A 10,704-nucleotide genomic window follows, 5' to 3' on the forward strand; every position below is an offset into this window, starting at 1 on the left:
CTAGCCCTCTAGGGGAAGGTTCGTGAAAGTAACCGATGCGGAGCCAATGACAATGGAAACCGAACAGGGTGGGGACAGAGGAGGAGGGAGATGGTTACCACTAGGGACTTGAGGGGAGGCCTGGGGCGGGGCTGGCCCAGGACAGTGGGAGCCGCAAGGGCCGGGGGGCCCTGGTGCGCTTGGTAAGACAAGCCTCAGCCATGGGGACTGAAGCTGCAGCACGTGGAGGGCAGAAGACAATTCTAACGTCTAAGAGTCCGTGGAGGCTGGAGCGTCTGAGGCAACGGCAGCAAACCCAGGCCCAGGGGGGTTACCGATGAGATCGATGAACCTGTGGGGCCTCTTAGATAACCAGCCCACCAAGTGGTGGATCTGCTCCTGAACCTGAACTCCGGTGAGTGAATATATATGTGAGCGTGTGTGCATATAAACGTACACACACGTATGTATATGTGTACATATACATACATACACGATAGTGCACATAGTCCAACACATGCATCAATTGCCCTGTGTCAAAAATATTGCATAAGCTTATACAAGGTTCGAACGCAATTGTTTCTAGAGCTTGCTAGGTAGAGGAGCTTGGGAAGGAGACACTTGATATATATTTATATATAGAGATATATATATAGATATATACATTGGATCCACAGATCCGCCTTCCTAGGGACCAGATGCCCCGGTCAGCTGACAGTCACGCCCGCGGCTCAGTGAATCCCTAAGGTGCGGTCCCATGAGGTGTCTAGGCGCTGCCCTCCCTGCCCACCCTCCTGGCTCTGCAGAGGTCTGTGTCCCCATCTGGAAGAACAGGTGTGGGGAGGGCTGGAGGGCCAGAAGTTTTGGGTCCCCCTTCCAAACAGCCTCTTTTTTCTCCCAACTGAGGGCTTTGATCTTCTGATGGGGAAAAGAACCCTAGTCCGATGCCATTCCTAGGCTTTTGATACTCTACATGTGAATACTGTATAGGCTACTAAGAAAATAGGTTATCTCCTGTGCTTTAAATATTGAGAGTCATGCAGCAAACACCCATGCAGCTCTATTGCATCACTGGAAAACGTCACTGCAGCGTCAGTGTGGCTGGGCCGCAGTGCTAGGCAAGCAGATGTCTGCAAACCCCCGTGTCACGCAGAGACTGGACGTGCTTCTGTGACCCTGAAGCCTGCGAAGATGGTCAGATCTGAAGTAGAGAGGTCCCTGGGTTTGTTAGCTGCTCCCCATAGGCCTCCGGGAGCAAATGTGAAACTTGACGACTCACAATCGGTCACCTAACTGTCCCTCCCCCGGGCTTCCCTCTCATCGACGCTGCAGAGAAAAAAAAAAAAAAATCAAATGCAGCATTTTCTGTTATGAAACACAAGCCTCTGGAGCATACACTTGGCAGCTGCGATTTGCAGACCCCAGCCTGTGACAGAGACAGGAATTCCGACACATGGCGGTGTGTTCTTTTCAATGCAACATGGGGATGACCTCTTGAGTAATTACCAGTGCTTTAAAGCTAAGCTACCGTGGTTCTCCTCTGTGCAGGTGGACTCAGATGGGTGGGGGCGGGGGTGGGGGTGCACCTGCTGGGTACTGTGTTGCGTGCATTGAATCAGGAAGGAAAGGTGGATCTCACTTGGTGGGTTACGTATGTGCTGTGAGGTGGCCTCAAATCCTGGCTCCATTTGTGACTCCCCATCTTTGGAAACCCCTCAACCGGTGATGAAGGTTCACGTGAAAGCCACGGATAGCTATTCTGTGTTCTAAATCAAACATCAAAAGTTCGAAAGTCACTGGCACGGCTATTGCTCTCCATGCAGAACCAGAGACACACTGTGGGACAGACTGGCTACAAGGCAGGCTCTTACGCAAGGTCTGCATTTAGTTCCATTGAGCTGTGAGCGTGTGACCGGGTTGCGATCAGACATCAGTTAGCATTTTGGTAATATTCACATAGTTTGTGTTGGCCAGAGTACAGTTGGCCGTTTTCAAGTTTTCCTCTCTAAAGTCCTCATTACTGTTGTTGACCCCCTCCTGGATCTCCATGTAGTCGGACTTACTAATGGTAGAGGCACTTCTACTTTTCTTTAGGTCAGGGGAGGATGGGATCTTTGGACAGCTGGTCACTTGCAAGTACTGGGCCTGCTCCTCTCCCTCTGTCTCCCGGTGGTAGAAGTAGTTGAAATTGGACACTATGACGGGGACTGGTAAGGCAATGGTTAACACACCTGCAATCGCACACAGGGAACCCACTATCTTTCCCCCAATGGTAGTCGGGACCATGTCTCCATAGCCTACAGTTGTCATGGAGACGACTGCCCACCAGAAGGCATCCGGGATGCTGGGGAACTGGGAGTCTCGTTCATCGGCCTCAGCGAAATAGACAGCACTAGAGAAAAGAATGACCCCAATGAAGAGGAAGAAGATCAGGAGGCCCAACTCCCTCATGCTGGCTTTGAGGGTCTGACCTAGGATCTGGAGACCTTTGGAATGTCTGGACAGCTTGAAAATCCTAAAGACTCTTACCAGCCGGATGACACGGAGGATGGCCAGCGACATGGCCTGCTGGCCCTGCTGGGCGTCCTCTGGCTTCTCGGCCAGCTCTGTCCCCAGGGTGATGAAGTAGGGGATGATGGCCACGATGTCGATGATGTTCATGATGTTGGTGAAGAAGCCGGCTTTGCTGGGACAGGCGAAGAACCGCACCAGGAACTCGAAGGAGAACCAGATGATGCAGAGCGTCTCCACGATGAAGAAGGGGTCGGTGAAGGAGGTGGACTGCTGGTACCCGATGGTGCTGTTGGAGTAGGTGTGGAAGGTCACCCCGCCACCATGCATGTCCTCGTTCTCGTCCCGGAATATGGGCAGCGTCTCCAGGCAGAAGCTCACGATGGAGATCAAGATCACCATGACAGACACGATGGCGATGATGCGGGCGGGCCCGGAGCTCTCCGGGTACTCGAAGAGAAGCCACACCTGCCTCTGGAACTCATTTTCGGGCAGCGGCCGCTCTTCCTCTTTGATGTAGCCTTCGTCTTCCCGAAACATCTCCATCGCCTCTTCCCCCAGCTCGTAAAACCGAATTTCTTCCGAGAAGATGTCTAAGGGCACATTGACGGGTCGCCTCAGCCGGCCCCCAGACTGGTAATAGTAGAGGATGGCATCAAAGCTAGGGCGGTTCCGGTCGAAAAAGTACTCGTTTCGGAGGGGGTCGAAGTACCGCATCCGCTTCTTCGGGTCCCCTAAGAGGGTCTCTGGGAACTGAGCTAAGGTCTTCAGCTGGGTCTCAAACCGCAGCCCCGAGATGTTGATCACCACCCTCTCGCAGCATTCATGGTCGGCCTCTGGGTCATAGGTGTCCTGTGGGTGGCCAGGGAGGGCAGCAGCCTCATCCACTGGGTCTCCGGTGGCCACTGTCATAGTTGGGACTGAGAGAAGCGCCTCACGCTATGCCTTCCAGCTGCCTGGTGGCAGGGAGCTCAGGGTGCTGCTGACGGCCCCAGGAGACACCAGAGCATGGGCCTGGCTCCTGCCGGAGAGCCCCGAGGGCCCCCTGAGCCAGCGGCACAGCGTGGCTGAAAGACAGAGGCAGAAAGACATAAGACCACTCGGCATTGGCAGCCCGGCTGGGGTTGCCGGTTTGTGCCCCCGCCCCTCCATCCCTCAGACAAGAGTTCAGGGGCATGACCACCACCACCAACGAGCACAATTTAATTTTACCTCACAACCTGGCTGGCACTCACAGGGGAGGAGCAGGTGGCAGTCTCCTCAAGAACGCTTTGGGATGCCCTGCCCTGGGGGAAGGGGGCAGTAGAGGCCCCTCTGCACCCACCACATGCAGGCGCACAGTCCAATTCTGCAGGCTGGAAGAGAGCCATCCAGCGGGCGCTGAAGTAATGCCTTTTAGGTCCCTGCACCCTGGGAGGTGTTCGCAGTGGTAGGTTTTGGACCTGGGTCTCCCACAGTGTGCCCACCACAACGACTACACGTGGCTGCTGTTAAATAACAGACCGAGTTACCTGGCAAGGCAGGGATCTGGAGCTCTCTCCCTTGCAGAGCTGATTAGATGGTGAGGGAATCCTAGCTACACAAACAGGCAGCCCGGCTCCCCATCACGTCTCCGCGCTTGAGCTAGAAATAATGGTGAGTCATTCTGGGCAGGAGGGCAGGCTCCAGGTCCTGGAGGTGAGCTGCGGGTCTGGGTGGGCTGCAGGGGCGGCGGGGTGCCTGGTCAGGGGCATGCAGGATTCCAGGAGAGCTGCACTTGGGTCTGGAACCTTTGGAAGGAAGGAGGCGAGATGCAAAAGTCAGCAAAAGTCGGAGTCCTCCTGGCTGTCCTCAGGAGGTGCAACGTTGCCTGGAAAAAACAGCAGCCAGGCAGAATGGGGGCTCTCCGGCAGCCGCTGCCAAGCTCTAGGAGGGCTCTGGCAGCCTCTTCCATGTGCCTTCCATTCCCGCTGGAGTCACACCTGAGGCTACCCCTCAGCCTTCCAGCCTCATCTGGGCAGGCTTCCACCAGCTGGAAACCTTTTCTCCCAGGAACAAGCCTCCAGGCTTGGCTGGGCCTGCCTCTCCAGGGGCCTCCCCGGGCTGAGCCAGATCCCCTGTTGGTCCCCGGCAGCCAGCGAGAGGGACTCTGGCCAAAGCCCTCCCGCCCCTAGGTCAGGACACAGAGTCTGGAAAGGGGAGAGCTTCCTACACTGCAGCCTACTACAAGCTCTGACCTCCGCAGGGTGCTGGAGGAAGGACAGTCCCCACAAACGCCCCACACACTCCTTCAGAGCTCATCCAGGGAGACTCCTCACACAGAAAGGTCGGCTCTACAAAGCTGGCTGGCCTTGGTCCAGGGCTGAGTCGCCCTCGAGTATCCCTAGGCTGCAGGCCTCCCTCCGTGGGAGCTTGGCATTTGAAAGGGCAGGCGCTGGACCACCCATTTCTCCCCAACAGAAAAATCCCTCCCATCTCTTGGGCAGGGCGGGCAGAACGGATGCTCAGCCAGCTTGGCTGTCAGGAGGCTTGGCAGCAAGAGGAGAGCCTGCCGAGCTGGCCCTGCCCGCCCGGGGGCGGGTAGGGGTCTAGGCCCTCTCCCCAGCGTCCGGTGCTGCAGCTGAGATTCTGCCGCTTGCGCTCCGCGCCGGTGGCCCAGACCCACCGGCTGCCAGCGGCTTCCAGAGCCACCTTAACCCCCTCCTGCCCGGTCCCGCAGGGGGGTGTCTTGCTGCGGGCCGAGCGCACCCCGGCTCTTTCGCCCTCAGGGCTCTGGCTGAGGGACCACCGAGCCTCCGAGCCACCCGCAAACACGGAAGCCTGAACTCTGGGGGCGCGGAGCAGGCGGCCGCCCCAGATCTGAGCCTCTCCGTAGCGCGGGGGCTCCGCGGCAGCCCGCCGCCCCGGGGAAGCGGAAAAAGCCCTGCTCGGCCGCAAAGCCGTGTTGGTTCCGAGTCGGAGAGGAGCCTGCAGCCCACCGTCCTAAGCAATTCGGGTCCCACCACCCGGCGCTATTTACCAGACGCAGCTGTGCGGTGGCGGCACTTCCCATCCTCCGCCAGCGCCGAGCTGCACCCTCCGCCCCGCGCCGCGCGCCGCCCGGAGGGTCCCCGAGCCCGTTCGGTGCCTTTTCCTCCCGCAGGGCGCCAGCACCCCAGGCCCGCACCGGCCCAGCCCTGGCTCGCTCGCCCGGTACTCGGCCCCAGCCCGCCGCGCTGCCGGTTGCGCCCGGCGCCCCGCAGCGCCTCCGGGCGCCGCAGCCCAGGCGGCGGAGCGGCACGCGCAGCCCAACGCCCCGACCCTGATTTACCCTTCCGGACGGGCGCCCGGCACCTCCATGCTTCTGGGCGACCGCGAGCACCGGCGGATCCGTGGCGGCGGCTGCAGGCGAGTGCGGGCGGCCAGCCGGGAGCCGGCTCTGCAGTCCAGCGGGCGGCGCGTACGGAGCGCCCGGCCGCCGCCCGCAGCCGCACCGCGCCACGCAGCGCCGCACCTGGCGGGCTGCGAACTCCGCTTAAAGGGGCCAGCGGGCTCCGGGGCTGGGGCTGGGGCCGGCGAGGCGCGCGCCTGTCGCCCCCGCCGCGCGGGCCCCCGGCTGAGTCCCGGTGTCGGCCCCGTGTCCCCAGGAAAACACCCCCTCGTTTGGCAGTGGCCGGCTTACTGACCAGAACCTCGTGGAGAACTCGGCTGGGGCCGGGCAGCGGGGGGAGAAGTTGGGGAGCGGTCAGGAGGGGCTCCTGCCAACACAATGAAGCAGGCAAGGGGGAAACATGGAAAGCCGCCACCCCTGGCCCAGGGAGGGAGCCAGCCCCACGGGACAGGTGTCGTGCTCCTGACTACGCTGCCAGGCCGAATCCGCAGACCCTCTCTCAGCCCCCTCCTCCAGCTCTGCCTCTCCAGTTCCCTCTTACCCAGCCATAGCCTTGGCTTCACGAGGAACGCAGCAGGTGCAGCCGCAGCGTGGCAGAAACTTGCTGCTGCGTGGGCCCCCGCCGGGAGGAGCCGCAGGGACCCGCAGGATTGCAGAGTCGGTCCTCCAGACCTCTCCCCGCGGCACGGGGCAGGGAAGGCTGGGGGACCTGCATTGGCCCTAGGGAAGGGCCAGCTGCTCACCCACTCACCGACCCTCAGAGACCTTACAAAGCCAGCTGGAACTCGGGTCTGAAATGGGGAGGGCAGCTCCAGCGCCCTGGACCAGAGAGGATGCCTTTAGCTCTTGGAAGAGTGTGTGTGGAAAGCACAGCCTGCCCTTTATTCAGATCCGGGACCTGAGAAAGTCCAGGGTGCGCTTGGGAGCCTCCCCACAGCCACAAGCCCCTGCGAGTCCTGTTCTCCAGATCCCTCTCACGAATAGAGGTTCCCTGAGCCCAGACTGCAATGCGGAGGCCCGGGAAGCCGTCTGCTGGGCCCCCCTTGCTCAGACAACCTCCTCTCCAGGCCTATAGATTGTGATGGGAGCTCTGAGAGGCCAGAAGGTCCAGCTCTGTGGGACGCTGCCAGTTCATCTGGGTAGTCTACCCAGAGCTGTGGGGGGCTGGGGAGGTTTGTCTGGGAGGGCAGTGACCTCAGCGAGCTCTGGGGATGACAGATGATTACAAGGCAAGGTTTCTGGCTCCTTGAAGCTGGGCCATCACTGTCCCAGCCGGAGTGTGGCCTGGGTATATTGGAACCAGGAAGGTTGAGTCCTGAACCCTGGCCTACTTACTGGGCAGGTTAAATCACATCTCTGGACCTCGGTGTTGTCATCTGCAGCACGCGGGAACCTCCCGGGCTGCTGTAAGGGTGACGTTATTTGTGGGACGAGTGTGGCACCCAGCAGACCTCCACAGACAATGGCCTTTCCACTCTCCCTTGCTATGAAACTGCCCACCTAAAGCCCACCTCCATCTCAGCTTTGGACTGTTTCTCCATGTGCCCTGTCACCAGGGTTTGTTGCCCCATCCTCTCTGCCTATAAGCTTGCCCTGCCCCTCACTTTCCCTGAGGTCCCAGCCTCTCCCATCTCTGCCACCAAACTGTCCCCAGAACCTGCTTGACACTCCCAGAAGCCTCCCTGGACCAGCTCCCCCTGGTGCTGTTTCTCCTTCTTGCTGTGTTTGGTCCTCATGTCAATGAGAGCCCAATGGCCTTATGCGTTTGACCACGTCTGTCTATTTTCTTCACCTTCCTTCGTGAAAACAAAAGCTGTGGACAAAGAAACAAAACAAAAAACAACACAACAACTCTTGAGGGAGGATTAACAACCAAGCTAATTGGCGGCGTGTGCTTGCCACCTGTCAGACGCTGCTAAGCACCTCCAGCCCAGTGGGGCATCGGCTCCTTACAGCTCCCGTAGTGTCTACATCAGCACCATTTCAGGGGGAGGAAACCGAGGCAGAGAGAGGTGAAGCGATCTGCCCAAGGTCACCAAGTGGTGGCTCCAGGACTTGAATGGGGACTTTGAGACTCTAGGACTCACACTTCACTGCTCAGAGAATGAGCTGCCCTTGGAGTTCATTTCCCTCTTTGGGATCTTCCTCTGACCCCTGTTCCGTCCGATGGCCTCAGGGGTATGTCATCCTACTTCCCCCTTTGACGCCAGGTTTGAACAACAGCAAAAAAGGAATTAACTAAAGGAGGAAATTAAAAAAACAGCCCATAATAACAGTTGTTCAGGAGCGTAGGGCATAGGGGCATCCCGAAAGTTCCTTTGGTTTGGCATTGCTGTGTGAGAAAAACTCGGACCCGACTCCTAGTTCTGACACCTGCTCTCTGCGTGAACTTGAGCAAGTTCTGGGGACTCTCTGGGCCTCGGTTTCCTCACTTGTTGAGCAGGACAGCAAAGCCGCTACCCAGGGCGGCAGGGCAGCTAGCCTGACCCAGGCGGCGCTCATGGTCAGCTTACTTTCCAGGCATCCTTTCTTGTTTCTGGCCCCAGAAGAGCAGCTGGAGTGGCCCCTTGACCCCTTCCCTGGGACAGTCACCCCCTAACCCCTCCCTTCCCCTTCGGTCTGTCTCCTGCTTGGGGACCATGCCCTGTCGTCAGCAGAAGGAAGGACTGGTGACGGCCACAGTGCTTGAGCTGCCGCTGCCCAGAAGCTGTTGGTTCCTGTGCTCGGTGACCACCGTCGCTGCAAGGCGCGGGTATGGCAGTGTGCCCACGCCCACCCCACCCAGCCACTGCAGTGGCCCATCACATCTGTAAACACAGAAGGCTCCATGAGCTTCCTACTCAGGTGTCACCCCCAGAGGACCAGTGGGCTTCCTCGCCTGACCGCCACCTCTGCTGAGGCTCCTCCCCCGCACCCCCTCCTGCCAGCTGTGCAGGGGCAGGCAGCCATCTCTGGCCCATGGGGAGCGGGGCAGGGAAGTGTGGGATTCAAGCCCAGGCGCTGGACAGACAGCTCCCCTAAGTCCTTTGATTTAATCCTTGCAGCCACTGTGCGGGAAGGGTGCCATTTTCTCCATACTGCAGTTGATATTGAAGCTCAAAGGAGACAAGTTGCTGTCCAGGGTGATTTAGCAGCGAGCCTGGGACGGAATAAGACCGTCTGCCTCCACAGATCGCCTGGCCTTCTGTGCCCGCTGCACCAGGGCTCAGTTCCTGGTCTCCGGAACGTGGATCCAGTCCCGAGAACACACAGATGCTTGGGGCACATGTCCACTCGGCCGGTGGGTGTCGTCCCACGTGACAGGAAGTCTGTTTTGGAAGGGTGGTGATGCTGGTGCTGATGAACTGTTCACACCTCTGGAATTCAGGCAATAGGGCAAAATTTAGGAGCCAAGGGCTCCGCTCTGTGCACTTTCCTGGAGCAGGTTTCTTGATGCTTCTCCCATCGGCAGGGCCAGAGCCAGTCCCTCACTCCAGCGGCACAGGGCGTATGAGGAAGAGCATCTGACCGGTGTCGCAGTCCGGGTTTTAGTCTCAACACTCAGCCTTGTGACCCAGAGTCACTCACTTGACCTTTCTGTGCTGCAGTTTCCTTGTGAAATAGGAAGGATAGCATTGCCCGCCCCTCCGTCCCCTTGCTTCATGGGGCTTTGCTTTGAAGAGAGGAAGGATGGAAGGAAGGAAGGAAGGAAGGAAGGAAAGAAGGAAGGAAGGAAGGAAGGAAAGAAGGAAGGAAGGAAGGAAGCTAACATTCATCATTAGCGTGCAGCAGAATCTCACTTGTTAGGACCAGAGAAGAGGAAATGCGCGGATGTGCGGGGCAAAGCAGAGCCTGGTGGGTATGGAAGTGTGTGCTGTTCTTGTGACTGTTGTCCCTGTGGTCAGTGTGCGCCATGCCTGGAAGTGGAATGAGCTGCCACTCCAGCTTCCTATTTACCTGACTCCTATTTCCTCCTCCAAGAAGCCTTCTGAGATTAGCTCCAGCTGCCTCTAAGCAACTGCTGTGTGGAGGCCTGGGCCTCTGCTCCTCACCCGGATTAGCTGCTGCACACTCATCCCGCTCTCCTGCAAGCCTTGGCCCAATAACACAGCATGTTAAAGACTGGCTAAGGGTGGACGCTCCCTCGCATCTCGGAGCTGCTGCTTTGCGTCAGGCACTGTGCTGGTTGCCTGACCCTGCTGTTAATACCCAAAGGCAGAACAGTGTGGTTCAAGTTCAACCAGCCAGTCGAGGGCCTCATCCTAGGCCTGCCGTGCTGCAGCTCTGTGACTCAGTCCTTGCCTGTGAATTGTTACCACATAAAGCGCTCAGAACGGAGCCGACCCCAGAGTAAAGACTAAGTGTTAGCTGTGGACACATCATCGGCTCTGCACTGCCGCCAAGAGAGACTCTTAGGGGACAGAAGAGGGAGAGGTTTATGATAAATGTGATAACAGACACTCTTTGTGTTCTAGGCCACCTCCCTGGGCCACCTGTGATTTCAGCTGCCTGAGGAGGTCTGTCCCTGTGCATGCTGGCAGTGTCTTAGCCACTGTGTCCCTCTGCCTTTCTGACTCAGGACTCTTTCTGAGGCCACCGCAGGTGGCTCACTCAGGTTGCCCAGGGTGGCCTGGATGTCTGGGGAGGAAACTCTGAATGGCCCCAGCTCCCCTCTGTAAGAGGGACAGTTCCTGTCCTACAGCTGGCACCTCTGCTAGCACCCACCTGCATGGAGCCCCGATGGCTCACCTGGTGACCAGCTCAATCCCGGGAGCCAGCTGGCCTGGGTCAGCTCAAAGCCAGAGCAGAGGTTGCTGGGCCCAGCTCCCCGGCCCTGCACACGGCTGGCTCCCTGGCTGCTCTGCCTTCAGCCCAGGCTTGTCTCC

The 10,704-nt window shown here is 58.7% G+C and overlaps 1 protein-coding gene across 5 annotated transcripts; it reads right to left on the bottom strand.

Moving 5' to 3' along the window:
* Positions 1-840: 840 nt before the first annotated feature.
* KCNA2 (potassium voltage-gated channel subfamily A member 2) lies at positions 841-5,925 on the bottom strand. 5 transcript variants are annotated; one of them, XM_053915760.2, is made up of 3 exons: positions 5,780-5,925; positions 4,002-4,259; positions 841-3,557 (listed from the first exon to the last, which is right to left on the bottom strand). In XM_053915760.2, exon 3 carries the CDS (start codon positions 3,400-3,402, stop codon positions 1,903-1,905), a length of 1,500 nt encoding a protein of 499 aa, XP_053771735.1. In that variant the 5' UTR covers positions 3,403-3,557; positions 4,002-4,259; positions 5,780-5,925; the 3' UTR covers positions 841-1,902. The 5 variants fall into 5 exon arrangements, with proteins under 5 accessions (XP_053771735.1, XP_045059734.1, XP_045059735.1 ...); XM_045203799.3 differs by lacking the exon at positions 5,780-5,925 and adding an exon at positions 5,489-5,544; XM_045203800.3 differs by lacking the exon at positions 5,780-5,925 and adding an exon at positions 4,788-5,008.
* Positions 5,926-10,704: the final 4,779 nt, after the last annotated feature.

The sequence above is a fragment of the Desmodus rotundus genome, chromosome 12, assembly GCF_022682495.2.
Source record: "Desmodus rotundus isolate HL8 chromosome 12, HLdesRot8A.1, whole genome shotgun sequence".
Classification (NCBI taxonomy): domain Eukaryota; kingdom Metazoa; phylum Chordata; class Mammalia; order Chiroptera; family Phyllostomidae; genus Desmodus; species Desmodus rotundus.